This window comes from Engystomops pustulosus, chromosome 2, assembly GCF_040894005.1.
Source record: "Engystomops pustulosus chromosome 2, aEngPut4.maternal, whole genome shotgun sequence".
Classification (NCBI taxonomy): Eukaryota; Metazoa; Chordata; class Amphibia; order Anura; family Leptodactylidae; genus Engystomops; species Engystomops pustulosus.
The window spans coordinates 203,076,034-203,097,121 of record NC_092412.1 but is presented as its reverse complement, the minus strand read 5'-3'; the positions used below and the strand labels follow the sequence as shown (position 1 = coordinate 203,097,121).

Below are 21,088 nucleotides of genomic sequence, written 5' to 3'. Positions count from 1 at the left end.
CAGCCGGGAACACCACTGCTCCTTTCCCTGTGTCATCTGCTAGTAAGCCCCCTGCCCAGGACCACGGCCCAAACACCTCCTGTGCGAAAACCCCATCTTCGCCTCCACGATCGTCCACAGCATCCACCAGCGTTCAGCTCTCCATACCCCAGACGCTGGAGCGCAAAAGGAAGTATAGCGCAACCCACACACGCCCAAGCCCTCAACATCCACATCTCCAAGTTGCTTAGCCTGGAGATGCTGCCCTATAGGCTGGTAGAGACTGAGGCCTTTCGAAACCTCATGGCAGCGGCCGCCCCTCGGTATTCGGTCCCCAGCCGCCACTACTTTTCCCGATGTGCCGTCCCAGCCCTGCACAAGCACGTGTCAGAGAACATCATCCATGCCCTGATTAACACCGTTTCTGACCACGGACACGTGGACGAGTGCTGCCGGGCAGGGCCACTATATATCGCTGACGGCACATTGGGTTAACTTGGTGGAGGCTGGGACCGAGTCTGACCCTGGGGCTGCTCATATACTGCCGACGCCGAGGATTGCGGGGCCTACCTCGGTCCAGGTCTCAAAGGCCTACTATGCCTCCTCCTCCTCCCACCCTTTCTCCAGCTCCTCCTCCGAATTACCATCCATGAGCATGGCGCCATCAGTCGGTAGCTCTAGGCACAGCAGGAGTGCCGTCGCTAAGCGACAGCAGACGGTGCTCAAACTGCTGAGCCTAGGCGATAAAAGGCACACCACCCAAGAGCTATTACAGGGCATCACGGCGCAGACTGATCTGTGGCTGGCACCGCTGAACCTGAAGCCAGGCATGGTTGTGTGTGACAACGGCCGTAACCTGGTAGCGGCTCTTCAACTCGGCAGACTGACACATGTGCCATGCCTGGCCCATGTGTTAAATCTGATAGTTCAGCGTTTCCTCAAGACATACCCCAATCTGTCTGATTTGCTCACGAAGGTGCGCCGCATCTGTGCGCATTTCAGGAAGTCCAGCACAGATGCTGCCACTCTCAGGGCAGCGCAGCGCCGCCTCCAACTGCCCACTCACCGACTTTTGTGCGACGTGCCCACGAGGTGGAATTCAACATTAACCATGTTATCCAGAGTTTATCAGCAGCGCAGAGCGATTGTAGACTGCCAGATGTCAACTTCCACCAGAACTGGTAGTCAGGTCAGTCAGCTTCCTCAAGTCTACAATGAGGAGTGGACGTGGATGTCTGATATCTGTCAGGTGCTGAGTAACTTTGAGGAGTCAACACAGATGGTCAGTGGCGATGCCGCCATCATCAGCCTCACCATCCCGCTGCTTGGCCTGTTGAAAAACTCTCTGGTCAGCATGAAGTCGGAAGCTTTGCGCTCGTCACAAGAGACGGGGGAAGAAGATTCCCTTGTTGATAGCCAAAGCACCCTTAGGTCTGTTTCTCAGCGCATATCGGAGGAGGTGGAGGAGGATGAGGAGGAAGAGGAGGAGAATGTTGGCGAGACAGAAGAGGGGACCATTGTTCAGTCCTTCACTGTTCAGCGTGTATGGGCAGAAGAAGAGGAGTTGGAGGAGGAGGACTCTGGCACATATGGCAGATTTCATGCTAGGCTGCCTATCCCGTGACCCTCGCGTTCAAAGAATTTATTCCAGCAACAATTACTGGGTATTCACTCTCCTGGACCCACGGTACAAGCAAAATCTTTCCACTCTCATCCCTGGAGAGGAAAGGAGTGTGAGAATGCATGAATACCAGCCCTGGTGCACAAGCTGAAACAGTATTTCCCTTCTGACAGCGCTAGTGGCAGAGGGCGTACTTCTGCGGGACAAGTAGCGAGGGAGAGTAGGCGAGCAGGCAGCTTTTCCAGCACTGGCAGGGGTACGCTTTACAAGGCCTTTGCCAGTTTTATGTCACCCCAGCAAGACACTGTCACCTGTCCCCAGTCTCGGCAGAGTAGGGCTGATCTTTACAGAACGATGGTGAGGGAGTACGTAGCTGACCATACCATCGTCCTAAATGATCACACAGCTCCCTACAACTACTGGGTTTCGAAGCTGGACATGTGGCACGAACTGGCGCTGTACGCCTTGGAGGTTCTTGCCTGCCCTGCCGCTAGCGTGTTGTCCGAGCGGGTTTTCAGTGCAGCTGGTGGCATCATCACCGATAAGCGTACACGCCTGTCGACTGACAGTGCTGACAGGCTGACACTTATCAAGATGAATAAAGCCTGGATTTCTCCGGATTTTCATTCTCCACCAGGTGAAAGAAGCTCAACCTGAATAATGTATGCACTCCTCCTCCTCATTATCCTCCTTCTCCTCCTCTTTGTACACTAACACAGAGGAAACTGGCTATTTTTTGCCAGGGCCAACTGGCTCTAGCTATAGTACTCTATGTATTTAATTTTTCTGGAGGGCCACCTACCCGGTCCTCTGTTTTAAGAAATTTTTTGGAGTGCCACATACAGGCACTCAATCTATTTAATTTTTCTGGAGGACCACCTACCTGCTCCTCTGGTTTGAAAACTTTTTTGGACTGCCACATACAGGCACTATCCAAATTAAATTGTCTCCATAGCAGCCTCCACATGTCGTCTTTTTAGCTGGCGCCACACGTTGTCTCCATTGCTACCTCCACACGTCATCGCCATAGCTGCCTCCAAAAGTCGTCCATATAGCTGCCTCCATACATGGTCTCCTTATCAAACGAGCTGTGTCAGGCAGAATTTTGGGTTGTTTTCATGGATTCCACATCAAACTTGTTAACTTTGTCGCCACCCTGCTGTGTAATCCACAAAATATACTGGCAAACTTTTATCATTTACCGATATTATTTCAGCGCTTCTTGCGCATCTGTTTACATTCCCCTAACCCGCCATATCCTAAACTTATAAGAACGCTACTACACTTGATCTTATACAAAAGGTTCTTAGAAGTGCTGTTTGGGGAGTAGCCTAGAGACAGGGGCTTGGATTGGCGAAAGCTCGCCTGGCAGCGGAGTACCAGCTCCATCTCAAGATCCAACTAACATAGTTTTAACTGCAGCACCTTTAATCTACTACTAGTTCACTGCCTCCATAGATCGTCCCCTTATCAATCGAGCTGGAGACCTGAAGTTGCAATCATAGCAGCGCAATATGGATGCCCCATACTGTCGCTCTTAATCATGGAACCATTTCCGTAAAAATAATTAAAAATAGAACCACTGTGCTATTCCATTATTCCTAGGTGAAATATTCAAACGACCCGGCCTGCTTTGAAAATTATAATTTTTTCAAAGTAAACGCTTCTGGCCCCCAGGCTCATTTTGGGTGGGGAGGAGCCGAGAGACAGGGGCTTGGACAGGCGAAATCTCGCCTGGCAGTGGACCGCCAGCTCCATCCCAAGATTAGGCAGCCTCAGAGGCATCCATGCATGTTGCCCCTGCTGTTTCCTGTCCATCTTGCCTCCACGATCCTCCACAGCGTCCACCAATGTCTCATTTCAACTCTCTATACCCCAGACGCTGGAGCACGAGAGGATATGCAGCACATCATCCCCTTATCAAACGAGCTGTGTCAGGCAGAATTTTCAGGTGTTTCACCAGATACATAGTGGAACTCGGCCCATCTGTCGCCGCCATGCTGGAGACCTGAAGTTGCAATCATAGCAGCGCAATATGAATGCCCCATACTGTCGCTCTTAATCATGGAAGTCGTCTCCATGGCTGCCTCCACATGTCGTCCCCTTATCAAAAGAGCTGTGTCAGGCTCATTTTTTGGGTGTTTCACCAGATACGTTATGGAACTTGGTCACTATGTCGCCACCATGCTGTGTTATCGACTAAATATACCGTCAACCTTTTGTTCACATAGGAAATCATTTCACCTCCTTTGGTGAAACCTGAGTCCATTTAGGGTATGTCGCCATGAGACTCTCTAGCCTGCCACTGCTGCCGCTGCCTCTGCATGCCGTCCCCTATAGTGTCAGGGTCAATTATTGCATGTTTTAGATGCTATCTAGCCTCATTCGGTCACTCTGTCATGGCCACGTTGTTGCCCATAATTTTTGCATAATGGTGCGATTAAGCAGCCTCAGAGGCATCCATGCATGCTGCCCCTGCTGTTTCCTGTCCATTTCCGTGGTGTTTCCATCCTTTTCTGAGGTTCCCAGGTGTTTGACCAAGCTTCCCTGGCCTTGGTCCCCTTGAAAAATGCTCGAGTCTCCCATTGACTTCAATGGGGCTCGTTATTCGAGACGAGCACTCGAGCATCGGGAAAAGTTCGTCTCGAATAACGGGTACCCGAGCATTTTAGTGCTCGCTCATCTCTAGTAAGGATCTCTCTCCTATGGATCGGATCCCCTGTGCCACTTACCGGGGTATCCGATACTCTCCTGGGCAGCCCCGAGGTCTGCCGAGTGACCTTCAGTGTCTGACTGTAAACTGTCTGCACACGTGTATCCATGCCAGACAGTTTAAACTGCTCTATAATGAATTAGTATTGTAGAGAAGTGTGTTGTACAGAGCAATGCTGGTTCAAGTTTGTATAAGTAAAGAAAGCTAAAAAAAAAGTAAAGTTTAAACATAAGAATAAAATAAATAAAATAAGCCCCTAACATGTCACTTACCCATACAAACACTTAATAAAGTATAAAAAACACAAATACACAAAAAACCCACATATTTGGTATTGCTGCATCATAACAATCTGTATAATAGAACAGAATGGGGCAGATTTATCAAGCTGTCTAAAAGTCAGAATATTCTTAGTTGTCCATGGCAACAAATTACAGCTCAGCTTATATTTTACCAGTGCTGATTAATATTTTAAAGGGGAGCTGTGATTGGTTGCCCTTGGCAACTAAGAATATTATGACTTTAAGACAGCTTGATAAATCTGCCCCAATCATTACAGAACCTGCACAATAAACTTCAGGGAAAAAACACAAAAAAAGTTACGAAACAAGATAATTTTTAACTAATACCTTTTAAAAAATGCTCTTAAAAGTGATAAAATATGTTAGGCGCTCCAAAATAAAATAACTAAAAAGAATAACTCTTCTCACAGAAAATAAGCCCTTAACCAGATTTGTCAGCTGATAAGTTATGCATATGAAAAAAAGTTAATTCTAAAATTAACAACATTTATGCCAAATTACTTTTTATTAAGTAAAATTGAGAAAAAAATAAAATAATCTATATAAATAAGGTTTTTTCATAATCATGGTGACCCATAGAATAAAAATCTTATACTATTTTTATGGTATACAAAAGGAAAAAACTGGCAAACCATGACTAAGTCCGGAAGGAACGAAACACATCGTTTTTTTGCTGTGTCCATGATTGTGATGTCTGGGTTTTTATGTGGATTAAATAAAGCTACTATTTTTTACGGATCCCCATTGATGTGCTAGAGTTTTTTTCCTTTTGTATGCTGTTGAACCAATGAACTTCAGATTACTTCTCTGTGCACTGGGAAACCAAGAGCTTTGTGGTGAGATGGACGCTAATTAAGTTAATTAAATCTCACCAATTAGCTAAAGATGCCCCCAAAATTATGTACCAGAAAAGTGCATCTTATTGGCAAAAAAATAAGCTCTCATAGGTCCACCTAAAATAAGAAAATGTAGTGTATTCTCAGGAGAATTTGAGTATCAAACTTTGTAAGTCTTTTTTTCATTTAATCTATTGCAAATTTTTATTTTTCCACCCAAAATGAATGTAATGTCCAAAAAAATTGTAGACTGCATCTCCATTTTGTTTAAATCACTACAAAACATCTAAAGGGTTACCAAACTTCTTAAAAGTGCTTTTTCATACCTGGAAGAGTGTAGTTTCAATAATAGGGTACCGTATATACTCGAGTATAAGCCGACCCGAGTATAAGCCGAGACCCCTAATTTTACCACCAAAAGCTGGGAAAAACTACTGACTCGAGTATAAGCCGAGGGTGGGAAATGCATTGGTCAAACCCCCCCAGTAGTATACAGCCTTCCAGCCCCCAGTAGTATACAGCCTGCCAGCCCCCAGTAGTATACAGCCTGCCAGCCCCCAGAAGAATACAGCAGCCCCTAGTAGTATACAGCAGCCCCCATGTAGTATACAGCAAGCCCCTAGTAGTATACAGCAGCCCCCATGTAGTATACAGCAAGCCCCTAGTAGTATACAGCAGCCCCTAGTAGTATACAGTAGCCCCCCTGTAGTATACAGCAGCCCCCCTGTAGTATACAGCAGCCCCCTGTAGTATACAGCAGCCCTCTGTAGTATACAGCAGCCCCCAGTAGTATACAGCAGCCCCCATGTAGTATACAGCAGCCCCCATGTAGTATACAGCCTGCCCCTAGTAGTATACAGCCTGCCCCTAGTAGTATACAGCCTGCCCCCACGGCCCTTAAAAAAATAAACTTAAATACTCACCCTCCGATGGCAGCGCGGCTCCCCGATGTCGGCGCGACTTACCGATGTCCCCGATGTCAGCGCGTCCCGTCTTCTTTCTTCTCCGCGGCTTCTCTTCACTCTTCCCGCGCCCATGTTTTCTTCTAGCAGGCGCATACTATGACGCGGCCGCTGCTGACGTCATAGTATGCGCGGCCATGAAGAAAACATGGCCGTGTCGATGATAGAAGAAAGAAGAGAGAAGAGGAGCCCCGGAGAAGAAAGAAGACAGGACGCGCTGACATCGGGGACATCAGTAAGTCGCGCCGACATCGGAGGGTGAGTAATTAATTTTATTTTTTTAAGTGGGTAATTTTTTTGGGGTAATAGACTCGTGTATAACCCGAGGGGACGTTTTTCAGCACATTTTTTGTGCTGAAAAACTCGGCTTATACACGAGTATATACAGTAATTTATCAGTCTTGATATTATTTAGGCCTCTCGCAGTCAATTGAAAGTTGAACAGGTCCTTACGTACATACGGATTTTGGTGATTTTCCAAAAAAATGTTAAAAATGGCACCCCAAATTCTAAGCCTCATATCATTCTAGTAAAATGCTTAGAAAAACATGTCAACATAGAGCAGACAGTTGGGTAATGTAAGTTATGAATTAATGTGGGTGCTATGACTATCTGCCTTAAAAGTTATTTAGAACTTTGAAAGTAAAGGATTTTTATATCTTATAGTTTTCCAAAGCTATAACCACTTAAAGTGACACACGACAGATTTAAAAATTGGGGCTGCGTCCTAGAGGCCAAAATAGTCTGAGTCCCAAAGGGGTTAATCCATTTCCAGGATGTAAACAAACTGTCACATTGCCACAGGACACCAGGACCACCACAGGACACCAGGACCTCCACAGGACACCAGGACCGCCACAGGACACCAGGACCGCCACAGGACAACAGGATCGCCACAGGACAACAGAATCACCACAGGACACCAGGACCGCCACAGGACAACAGAATCACCACAGGAGACCAGGACCGCCACAGGATAACAGTATTGCCACAGGACACTAGGACCGCCACAGGACACAGGAACACGGGAACAACACAGAACACGGGAAACACAGAATACACGGAGGCATCTGGAAATGCTCGGGAACATGGAGGGCTTTCTCTACAGTAACAGGACATGAAGATCCGGCAGGGGATGCTGGGAGTAGCCAGGCTATATAGCAGAGCCAGGAATGCCAAGCCAATAAGGGGGACGCTAGCCCTTTAAATTCTTAGAGAGTATGCTCGTGCGCGCCATAGTAGCGGGAGCGCACGGCCTACACAGAAGACAGACCTGCAGCCTGGATGGGACCGTGAAGGAGCCATCAGGAGCCAGGACAGGTTAGTACTGACCCGGGGGAAGTGGGGCAGTGGCAGTAGAGCACGGGTGCACCCGCGCTCTGCAACATGGATTGCAGGGACACCCGTGAGACAAACACACTACCAGAAATTAAAAATTTCCTAAAATCTCAAATGTAAAGATTAAAGTAGTACAACTTAAGGTATAATATTGGATGAATGTGTACACTAGAAAAAATTTTCTATGTAAATTGAATTTTACATCCAGTTAGCATAGCAGCTAGATATTCAGTTATTTTGACTGACCAGAGATATAGACTGTAACTTTTTAGCAATCTGCTAATATTCCTACTGTATGGAATGACACATGAACATGGCACCTCCCTACACAAATCTAAGTGTTCAGTTTTATCTGAATGTATTAACCAGTAGAAAATATAAGAGTTCTGCTTTTTATGGATTGTATTGTTTGTTTTACTACATGCTTTATCCTGTCCTTACTGTACACTTAGTGCCTTCTCATTGAGCAGAGTTATGATACGATGATGTAGATTAAGGTAAATGATCCGGAAAGTTATCTACAAACAAAAATGGAGCCTTCTTGAAATCTTTTCTGATCCATTATGAATGTTCTGATGTCCTTGTATTGCGTTTCTCTTGTGGTGATGTCTGAATTTCTGAATATTTTAAACGTTAACACAAGTATCTTTTCTTGCCTCAAATCATTTAAATAGCTAATGTATTTTCATGCAGCACGTGTAATTCCGATGTCTTTTGCGGGGTTCATTTTGTATTCATTGCCGTCTCCCTTCTGCTCGGTGTACAGTATATTTCATAGCTCATATTTCACGCCTTTGATTTCTAACTACAGAAGGAAAAGAGTATAACCATCATTAAATGTCATTGGCACAGTATATGTTGGCATTCTGGTAATAATGATATAGTGGATGCTTCTCCCTAGTAACCGTTTAATAAGTAAAAAGTACTGAAAGTAGAAATTTATATTCATTTAACATCAGTTTATTGTGAACATTAAGGGACTCATGATGCACATTACATTTTCATTATATCTTGTGTTCATTTTTAAAGCAAAATGTTACATATTTTCATTATATCACAAGCGGAACTTGAGGAAATAAAGAGAAAATTGACAAAGATAGTTTAACCCTTCAAGGACAAAGCTAGTCTTAAGACTCAAATGTGACATCTGAAACTTTATTTGGTTATTACTTTGGAAAGCATTAACACAACCCAAAGATACTGAGATTGTTTGTTTGTTTTTGTGACACAATGGAGCAAATTTACTGTCATTTTCTATTGGACTTTACACGTTCTTTTAGGTGCAAACTGCTTGTACAGTTATTGAAGAAGTGTCTGCCACAAATTTCTGCAGTGAAATGGGCATTCCAGTGCTCAGTCGGACTGTGCACAGACAGAATTGTGTTGCACGCCCTAGATGGAAGGTGCTCTAAAAAAAAGTGGTGCACTCGGTTGGGGCAGTGCAGAAGGCACCAGATTCATGAAGAACATGCTCCAGAAATCCTGAATCTGGTGCACGTTGCACTATACACAGGTAAATTGCACATAGTGCAGTTTGCACTGTTCTTAGTAAATGTGCCCCTTTATGTTTCATCTTGTGGTAGGTCAGCATGGTTTGTCATTTAAAAAAAAATATTGGAAATGTGTTTTCCAAATTGAAATTATCTACTTTTTAGACTCATAGTCAGTTAAGTATCAAATAGGTAACATTTGCCATGTCTCTACTTAGTATGCCAAGGCATGCATAGAGTAATGAATGCAAAGCCTCCAGAGACACAGGAAGTCTTGAGTCCTGCTGTTGGCAGGCCATGTAATTTCTACTTACCAATATAAGTAAAATATGAGTAAACCTATTAGAGTATTGTACTTATCATGGTAAACTTTCTTACACATCGCAAACCCCTTTATTGAAGTCTTACACCTCACCTCAAGGGGAGACATCAGGGCTGATAAGATCTATTTCAAAGATTCTTTTATTATCATTCAAAGTGTGCTGAAAAATTAGGGGCTTTATAAAACGATTACTGTGTATTTTTACAAATGTTTTCCCTGAATATGGTCCTTAATAAGGTTTTATTTGCTGAAAAGTAATACATGTCTATAAAGGACATCTACCATCAGATTTGGTGGATGTCCCAAACTTACTTGCTCGACCGGTCTGTCAGGGGATGATCTCACTTTTATGAAGTCCCCCCTCTGTATTCATGGCTTCTGGCCCCACCCTCCAATCATGATGTCAGCAGACAGGTGGGCGGGGTCATGTGGCATGAACACGGAGGGGGCGAGTATATTTTGGCAGGGCATTTGGGTGACATTGCCCTGAGTGCCTCAGACTCATTTGAATATATTTGTAAAATCTTTTTTAGAATAAGACTTCATAGAAGCATGATCCTCCCCTGACAGACGGGATGAGCAAGTCATTTTTTTGACATCTACTATCAGTAAATCTGATGGTAGATGTCCTTCAGATGCTTAGAATGATATATGTAAATATACCGTAATACGTTAAAAACACACGGAGCCTCTTAGTCTACGCACTGTCAATTGTACTTAATCATGCAATATTTGCAAATCAGGGCAGCATGAGGATGGCAGTGAAACATTTTTAAGAATATTTTTAAGTATGTCTTCTCACCTTACTCTTTTTATTGTTCCAGGTTCTTCTATTTGGAAAGCATTTTTCTTTTCTCCTATCTTTCATCCAGAGGATTCTGAAGGATGTTTCAATAGTCATGTGTGCCCCTGCTGTGGACATCTTATCAATCAGCACGATCCTCCATTACTTTTTGATCTGTCCAAAGATCCAGGTGAAAAGAATCCTCTCGGACCACAGACGGAACCTAATTTTTATAATATTCTAAGAACAATAGAGGAAGCAACAAAGGATCATAGAGAAAATATCCCAGTGGTAGATAATCAGTTAACAGTGAACCATGTCATTTGGAAGCCATGGCTTCAGGCTTGCTGCTCATCCTGGCTTGAGTTTTGCTACTGTGATTATGATGAAGAATTGGTTTTTGAATGATCCACCCTAATATAAAAATAAATAATAATGGGAAGTCAATCTTAAATATTGGATTCTATGTCCCTGAGAAAAAAAAAGTTAAAGCATTATGTCATTTGTCTGCTCAGATGTATGGATTGCATGCTTTGCAGGTGGCAATTTGATTTCAAAAACACACCTAAGGCTGTAAGTTACACATTTCATCACATCCTTCTATTCTCTGTGAGACCTTCTAACATACATCAGTTTTATACTACCGTATGCCCATTTTATACATTTACCCTACAGCATGTGCACTTATATTTTCTTCCCATCCTTCTGTCAGGGATATGACTCACTTTGGCACATCAGATGCTAAGACATACATCAGCGTTCTATAAATGTGTGTGATGTTTGAGAACAAAATATTACTTTCTTTCTGCTACACTAAACTGGAAAACAATCTTCCAGATGTCTTTTATATTTCAAGAAGAAAGTCAAGTTTGACCAAAGTAATGAACAAATTAAAGCTCAGCATGTATTCAAATATTTTTGATAAAATAAAGTAAAAAATGTGGAGGTTTTTGCATTACAAAGTACTTCAGTGCCGAATATGTAATTGTCATTCTTTTATTCTGGCATGAAGCTGAGAACAGGCTGGTGCTGCGTTACAAATATCAAGTATGTTAGACTTTACTGATAACAACAATAGAAATTTACATAGGCAGTGGTGCATTGTTTGTAAATTATAGCTTACAAAATCTTTACATAAGAACAAGTTGGATGGAGTTGAACACACATGGGAGAGCGGTATGACGTCTGTAAAAATTAAGGTAATTTTCATTATGCTGTTGAATCAGGAAAATTCAGATCAATAGAGAATGTCAATCTCACCTATAGATGTTGACTTCTGTTGTCCCCTAATAGTAAACGTTTTTCCAATTTTCTTTTTTTTTTTTTTAAATAAAACCAGTAAAAATATATCACTTTTTATATTCTCTCTTTCTTTCCTGGTTGTACAACTTTTGTTCAATGCTCCATCCACGATTGTAGGGCTGCCATCGTTTCTGAGTTTCCTAGGAATTTACTTATGCCAATTTATTAAAGACAATTTACTGTTATTTTATCCAGCCCCCGTCGCTTGGCACGCCAGCATTGTAACCCCGCGGCCTTCGACAGTTGGGCAAGAGCCTCCATCCATCCAGACAGGAAGCTCCTACCCGTCACTGTATAGTGCTTGATGCGCCCAGAAACGGCCTCTCGAGCACTATTACTGGAGCAATGCGGCCAGAAGACAACCCCGGCTCACATCACTCCATGAACTGGAATGCGTGGTTGCGCGATGAAGTCATCACGCAGACCCTTCCTGCCCAGACGCGGCAAGAAGATAGAAGACGTGCGGCGGGAGACTTAGGTGAGTACAGGGTTTTTATTTTTTTATTAGAAATGGCAGTAAAAAAGATTGTGGTGGTCGGGGGCCAAATATATGACTTAATTAATTATGAGGGGCAGCATAAAAAATTATTAATTATGAGGGGCAGCATAGAAAATAATTCATCATGAGGGGAAGCATAGGAAATAATTAATTATGAGGGGAAGCATAGGAAATAATTAATGGTGGGGGGCAGCATAGGAAATCATTAATTATGAGGGGCAGTATAAGAAATAATTAATTGGGGGACAACATAGGAAATAATTAATTATTAGGGGCAGTATAGGAAATAATTAATGGTGGGGGGCAGAATAGGAAATGACTATGAGGGCCAGTATAGTAAATAATTAATGGTGGAGGGCAGCATAGGAAATAATTAATGGTGGGGGGCAGCATAGGAAAGAATGGTGGGGGGGCAGCATAGGAAGTAATTAATGGGGGGCCATATTCAATAAGTAATGGAGAGGGGTACCAGTATATTTAATAATTCATTGGCCCAATTAATTAATTGGGCCAATATATAAAATAGTTCACAAGGGGTGCAGTATATTAAATAATTAATTGGGGGCAGGGCCCAGTATATTATGGATGTTGTCACATATACCGCTATTTAATTTTAAACTTTAGTCTGGCCCTCCAACAGTCTGAGAAGGACAGTGAATGGCCCCCTATGTAAAAACTTCGGAGACCCCTGGTGTAGCTTAATAAGCTGTTACACTGCTCAGGAGCAATTCCCACCTTACACTATCTGCTAAAATTTCCTCTTCTGCAATAATATTACAGCAGGCAGGGTGGAGGGGAAGTGCTGAGGGAACAGTGGATAGGGATATGAGCTCCTGCACAGTGTAGCAGCCTATGAAGCTACAGCATGGAACGGCTCTGGCTCATTAGAAAAATTTGGTGGAAGGAGACCTTGGATAACAAATATAAGAATATTATCTTTCTCCACTTTATTGTGGGCTCAGTTTTTACGACTTTTAATGTGCACTCCAAATTAAATCTCTACTTTATTCCTTGGTTTGGTAAGATAACGAAGATACCAAATTTATATAGTATTTATTGTGTTTTAATACACTTTCAAAAATGAAAACACTGGGGCACATTTACTAAGAATGTGGGAAATTGCACTAAAGTGCGCTGTCTGTGTAAATTGTTCCGTGCACCAGATTCATTAAGGACATGCAGCAGAAATCGTGAATCTGGCACTTCCCTGCATTAGCCCGACAGAGTTCACCAACTTTTTTGTGGTGCCCCTTTAACATAGGGCCTGCGACAGACTTTTTATGTTAAATCAGGGGCATGGTCTAACTGAGTTCTGAAACGCCTCCTAATTGGCTAGTGCAGCTGCACCACAAAATGTGTGTGACACATTTAGTGTGCAACTTCTTAAATACCTGTGCAAGCAGCTTACAACTAAAAGAATGTTCAGAGTCCATTATAAATATGCCCCAATGTGTACGAAAAAAAAATAGTTTTGCCATTTTTTGCCGCTAATAACTTTTTCATCCTTTTGTGTACATTTTCATTGCTTCTATTTTGAGGACTGTGTGACCTTTTGCCATCTCTTTTTATAATTTTTTTTTATGTGAAGGAAAATTGTGCAAAAGTAGTATTTTGGAAAATCATGTGCTATTTTCCACTATGGGGTTCACTGCAGGCATAACCGTTTTATATTTTAATAGATTGGGAATTTTGGGGTGCGGTGATGCCTAACATGCCTGTGATTTTCCCTGTTTAGTTAATTACTTTTATATCAGTTCTAGGTAAAGGGTGGTGATTTGAATTTTTTGTTTTTTTATACTACTTATAAAACCATCTACGATACTTTAACTCTAGATGGTCTGATCGTTCCTACCATATACTGCATTACTACTGTATTGCAGTATATGACATTTCTACAATGTATGCATTACTATGTGCAAAAGGCACATTGTAACAAATCTGCAGAAGCCATGAAGCCTCGGGTCTTACAAAGACCTCACAATCTCACAGGGACCGTTTTTTAAATGCTGCCATTGACAATCAAGAGGTTAACACCGATGGCGGTTAATATTGTGTGTGGAGAATTTGGTAAACATTTTTCTAATATACTTAATTAACAAATACAAGTATTTTGCATTCGTTATTGCACATGGGTGATCTCCGAAGGCCTGTGACTAAACACAATTAACATCAGACAGTGCTGCTAAAAGTGAACTAAACTTGTAATCAAATTTCATTAATCAGTAGAACAGTTGATATAAATAAATATATAAATAAATATATATATGTATATGTGTATATATATATATATATATATATATATATATATATATATATATATACATATATATATACCTTGCACTATACTTTGCTAACAAAAAATCTTCATGTGTTACTGTTTTTATCTACTTACAGAGCAAGTGAAGTATTCTCTCGAAATGTAAAGATGAATTTTTAGCTCCTGTCCTTAATTATATCCTGTATATAGACTTGAAAGAAGGCTCACTAAAGGAATAGAAAGGAGCAAAATTCCAAAGAAGTTTTTGTTTAGTCTACTACACTGTTTCAAACTATGTTTTCAGCTGTTTGTCCACCTATTCTAATCAGACGCATGCCAAATGAATGCTCATTGAGCCTTTATCCAATTTAGAAGGCTATGGAAAAGTTTAGCATGTTTAGCATTGTGAGTTTTCCTGGCTTACATGCTAAATGTTAAAAATTAAATGTGAACCTAGCTTTAGCTCTTGATGATAGGTGCCAACTGTACAACAAACCCAACACTTGTGTCATAGATGAATTCCTGAACCCATGCCATATTCCTTAAATGCACCAGGATGTTAGCAAGGGGTTAAAAATGTTTTTAATAACTTTTCAATGGCTTCATTGCTTTTAATGGTATTGCAAACATAAAACTTTGAATATAGTCGTTTTGTTCAAAGCACTTGCTAGTTGAATGTTGTACAGATATATTGTATTGTCAGAATTATTTAGGAAGAGGCCAGTGAAACACTTTGAATAAAAAGAAAAATGGATGACCTTCCTTTTTATGCACCACTTACTGAGCTCGGTGCAAAGACTTTAAAGATGATTGTAAGATTTGATGCTGCAAATAGCTCTGAAAATAAACTTTCAGCTTAATTCAGCACTCAAGGTCACTACAGCTATATTATCAAAAAGCTATACACGTATAATAAGAAACAGCTCGACCCTTGATAGCTTGAATCTGTGAAGGATGAAAAAATTGCATAAGGCTATTCATAGGTAATTGCTTTTTGTCCATTTTCCTTTGTTTTATTAATGGAATTGTTCTTTAAAACTTGATAAGTTGGGAGTTTAGATAGGGTTAAGAAAAACAACTTGTCATCAAGTGCAATGTGCCAATTGCCCTATGGTAGTCCGTCTTCTGCTGCTATCTTACATTATGTATTGGAAGTCATTTGATTAATGCTCCTGTCCAAATAACTGCTTAAGCTCTGGGGAGATTGTTAGAGCAGGTTGTTCAGATACTAACACCTAACTGTCTAGTAGCGATGAGAGGGACAGTAAATCGGTGTCATGTCATCATTCACATTGTTTTCTATTTCTTTTTAAGGGATATAGTCCGGCACATGAAGAGACTTTTTCTTATTATATAAATATAAATATCTTTTTGCTTTTACAAATTTCTATAGGCTTCTAGTATGATTCTTTTTGGTGATAAAAGGAGTACCTTACTGCAGTGTTAAGATTTATGTCTCTGAACAACATCCCTCTTTAATTATCTCTCAATGAGATTCAGTCAGGAGAGGTGATCCCTAGCAGCTAGATTGCATTGTGCCCTTTCACAAAATTAATGACAATGACAGAAGCCGTTCCACAATACAACGGACGCTGCAGTGATATCTACCTTTTGACTACGGCAGATACTTAGTCTAGCCTATTAATTTTAAGCACTCAATATTATAAAAGCTATTGCTGGTTTATGAAGAAATATTCTTAAAGGTGCCTTCTTTATTTCAACAAGATATACTTACTCATAGTTGTTAATAGAAAACTTAACTATAAATTATACAAAGTGCAAGATGTAGGATTGAGAGAGAGATAGCCAAAATTATTCTCAATCCCAAAATTACTTTTCAAAGAAAAAACACAAATATAATATTTTACAACTCAAGATAAAATCTGATAATTGTAATAATGCATAAAAGATGATAAGAAATAAGAAAAAATAGGAGGACACAGACCTCTTGCTCAAAAGTTAAAGGAAGAAAAAATAAAAACTAACAATGGACCTCAGTGTCTATTGTATGTAAAAAGGTAAATCTATCTACCTATAGATTAGGGAGACGTAGTATAATTCAAGTCAGCACAGTTTGTAAAGCTCCTTAGAAGGAGGGGTGCAGTGTCCCCAAAGGTCCTGGCTTGGTCCTTGCGTAGATAAAGAATGGAAAAAGCGGGCAGCATTCCAGGGTTCAAATCAGAAGCTGGTGATCTTTATTGAAACAAGTGCCAATGTTTCGGTGTTGGACAAGGTGGCTTGAAAAAGGTGTCCAACACCGAAACGTCGCCAGTTACTTCAATAAAGATCACCAACTTCTGATTTGAACCTTGGAGTGCTGCCCGCTTTTTCCATTCTTTACCTATAGAGTATGGGATATTACTTAACTTTAATCTTGGCTCACGATAAGTGGCAGGAGGTCCTCCGCTCCAAACTTTAAGACACAAAAAAACCAACAACTTTTTTTAAGTAACTAAGCCACAAGCAGTTTGTCCTCTATGTTGCCTGAGAATTTTGAATTTTAAGCTATTCTAAGGAGTCATAGCTATGCTAAAAATAAAAACTAAAATAGTAAATTATTGTTAATGTAAAATAATATTTTACCCCCCAGACATACCCAGTACGTGCTGGAGATGTGGACTAGACACAGGGGATATGACACATATCTGGTGGTCCTGCCCGGTAATAGAAGATTTCTGGGACGCGGTCCTTGAGGCAACCGGGAAAATCTGCGACATGCACATTCCTAAATCACCTAAAGCCATCTTATTAGGAATTCCAGACAATGGCTTCATACTGGGACACACCCACCTCCACACCCATCTATTGACAGCAGCTAAGCTACTTATCCCCAAGTACTGGAAATCAAGCAACTCCCCCTCTATAGCACAATGGTCTGAAAAAGTAAATGAACTTTGCAGATTTGAAGAATTAGCGCACTGGTCTTCTGGCTCCAGAGAGAGATTCCTACGCATTTGGTCGCCTTGGATAGCCCACAAAAATAAAGCTCACTAAGGTTGCAGATCCCATTATCTCATCTCTAGTTACTTACCTTCCTACCCCTCCCATCCATCCCCTTCCCTTACTACCCCTACCATACCACTTTTGACTAAGTATTACTTATGTTGAACATACCTGCTTATTTGTCATGTTACCGTTAAATACAGAATGTAAGTATACTATAAAAACTGGTACGATATATCTACAACTGTTAATGTTTATGTGACTTTTTATGTACCTAATAAAAACAGTTTTAAAACAAAACAAATAATATTTTACCCAATAATTTCTTTTCCATAGATATGATAAGAAGAAAGAATAGTTAAGAGTTCAAAGGAAGATTAAGGACGTCTATTATTGTGATGAGTAGGTAGTCATCTCCTGCTACATCAAATATGCTTCAATGTGGCATTCAGTGATTAGATTTAAGAGTTCAAGTCACAGAGTGATATAGGAATATGCAGCCCATGACCCCTTGTACACTTTTTCAGAGGCTTAAGTAGATGAGAACACAACCTGCAACCCATTTTATGCTCTTTCCAAGGCTTAATTGGATAATAAACTTAAAGAAATAGGAAGATGACATATCAGCATGTACGAAGCTGCATTCCTCTTCCACTTCAATGCATCAACTTGAAAACCACAGGGCTGTCTTACAGCAGATCATTCCCATCAGCTGCAAGAGTAATTTTCAGGATGGTCACAGTCATTTCTTTAATCTATAATTACATTACATTGCTATCCACTGTTGTGCATTAACCTCTTACGTTTAACTTTCTGTACCTTCACTATTGTTTAGCAAGGCCAAGTCGCAAAATCTCTGACTCTTTTGAAATATTAAGGGTATATTCACACCTGGTGAAAATTTTGTAATGTAGATTTTGCAGCAACGCCAGATTCTCCTAGTAGGCTTATAGATAAGGTAAGATATCATGAGAAAAAAAACTCAAAAAATAAAAACCCATGATATTTAAAAAATATATTTAAATATTTAAAAAATTGGTGAGATTTCTGTATAGGGCATGCAGAGTATCTGAAAAAAGCATATTAAAAATATATAATAATTAAAAACTTAAAAGCTACCTTCTAAAAATCCAAAAAGTTGTTAGACAGTTAGAGCTCACAATTTAGCATGAATTTTTGCATTTTATTGACAATTAATTTTTTACTCATACCAACAAGTTTGATTAAGGCTATGGTTATATAAGCTTCTTGAAGTATTCCAATGTCTACTCAATATTGCGCTGACACACTTCTTCCCAATTTTTGCTATATGCTACTTCATACCCCATCAATGGTTCAGCCTAAAATAGGCAAAGCAAAGACAGGCTGGAGCATAATAGTTGGAATTTGTGAATTGAGAATTAGCTGGCACCAGATATAAACAATGATGCCACAAGAGCAGCATCTCCAACATCTGTCAAAGATGTCATTGATTTTCACATAAATCAGATAACATTTATAAAAAATTTCTTGGATATTTCAAGGTGATTGGAACAAAGAGAGATGAATTATATGGCTGGATGAGTCTTCTGAGAATATTAAGTCATAAACCAATTTGTACTTGATCAGGTTGATATAAGTGTTAAGAAATATGTTTTAATAATTTAGTAACTTTTTAGTATTTGGACTTACAGAAAGTCATTTACTAAGAACATCATTAGATTGTTTATTTAAGGGTTTAGAGCAAAACAGAGTGTTTAATCTGCAAGTACTTGCAACAGTCTAATATTTCAATAACAAAGGTGAACTTCAGGTAGTAAAAAATAAATAAATGTCAATTAACTGTCAATAGTTTTTTTTGACTATACATAATATGCCAATTTATCACACACATACTGGAACCTACATGCCATTAGTACTCACCATCTAGCAGAAACTTTGCATTCATCAATTTTCCCCCAAGTCCTCTATTTCCTGTTGTAACCTAACTACTAACTATTATAATCATGCTCTCAGAAGTGCCTGAGATGGCATTTACCTCATATAGTTGTCCGCAATCTTGGCATGCAGGCCCAAACTCGTTTCCCTTGGCAGTGCTCCAGCAGTGCAAAATGTCTGTGGAAAAAATTTGAGCTGCAAAAATTCTCTGGAGTTCTGGACTATCAGACTTACACCCATTCACCAAAACTTCAAATCCCCATTTCATCTATAGGTTAAGCATAGTAAAATAAAGTGGTGAACCATCCTTCCAGTTAGTTGTAGTTCTGGGATATGAGCTATCAATTTTAAAATATTGGAAAATTTGACAACTGGATAATTTCAGTTTTAATGACAAAGTTATTCCAAAGCATGGAAATGTATTGCATAGTGGGTTGTTTAGTGTGGTGTAAAAAATGGTTGATGTTATATAATTGTCAGATCAACTCTAACTTATTAAAAATGTGTTGATTAGAGAAAATAATCGTCTTTATATTAAATAGTAAGGAAGGGATATTTGTGTAAAATAACTTGTGTGAAGACAATGTCATACAAATTCCTAGATATGGAAGGGAGTCGGAAACTCCCTTAAAAGGGTTTCCAGTTTAAGAAATTTGGTCTCATTAATTTAATAATATGATGCCTCTCTGTATTCCTGTTGGATGTTAAGTATAGAGTGAGAAGCTTTCAATGGTTTAGAGCAGACAATAATTATAGACATCTGAATACCTGAATACCTTGAATACCTGGGTCAGTATGGATGTTCGCTAAGGAAGACAAAAATTAGTGGGCTTAGGGGGCATTCCTGCCTTGGATATGCCAAAAGGTATGGGAATCTTAAGCAGAAGATAGAGGTAGAAAAGGAGGTAATTTCGATAAAATTTGAGTAAGGAGACAGGCCTATAATGTCTGGGCCTATTATGCTTAGAAAGGGTGATAATTAGGGCTAGGAGAAATTCCTGGAGCACTGTATAATTACTTTTTAATAATTCTACCTCCCTCAAACCTACAAAAATTAATTAATAATATAAGCATGTGTTTAATTTGTACCTCATATATCATATAATTTAATACATTTGAAATAATTACAGGCTCTATAAAACCTATTGAAAAACCATACAATTTAAAATGGCTAGTTTCCATTTCATTTAGATTATCATTTATATTGAATTAGAATTTAATCAAATAAATGGTATTTAATTCTGAAAATTACTTAAATAGCAGTCTTTTAATGAAGCAGCTATGAATATAAATAATACTTCACATTTCAGAATTGATTTATTGACAACCTCTAAGTAATAGCTAGTGATAGATATGTCAGGCAATTCATTTTAAGGTCATCCTAATCGTTTTGTCATGCCAAGATGCCAACATTTTAATTATTGTAATTATATGGGTTTTCCAATTAGAATGAGGTTGTAACAAGAGTAAATTAAAATCTTCTTTTAATTTAAATTATCTTGCTAATCTCAATTAAAAGGTGTGAGGCAACATATGGGTCTTGCTTAAGTTTACACTGAAACCAATGACAGATTGCTTTACTATCCATTTTGGAGATCTTGGGCTTCCCACACAGATAATAAAACTGCAATGTGTGATTCATAGGCTTTTGTTATAGAAGTCTGATATAATTATAGTATCATTTACACTCCAGTTTACAGATTAATTGGATGTTTTTCCTAATTCATTCATCACAAGTAGTTTTTGTTCAGTAATTTTAGTTTTTATGCCTTGTTGATGGTAGGCTAATCTTTATTTTACTGATTAACAGCAAATAATTATTA

General features: G+C 39.8%; 1 protein-coding gene across 4 annotated transcripts in view; it reads left to right on the top strand.

The window, feature by feature from the left end:
* Window positions 1-11,639, top strand: part of STS (steroid sulfatase) — a 137,073-nt gene extending 125,434 nt beyond the window's left edge. For all 4 annotated transcript variants that reach the window (XM_072137852.1, XM_072137853.1, XM_072137850.1 and 1 more), the window contains one exon: window positions 10,388-11,639. In XM_072137852.1, coding sequence (XP_071993953.1) covers window positions 10,388-10,755 — 368 coding nt within the window. In that variant the 3' untranslated portion in view covers window positions 10,756-11,639. The remainder of the gene's footprint in view (window positions 1-10,387) is intronic.
* Window positions 11,640-21,088: the final 9,449 nt, after the last annotated feature.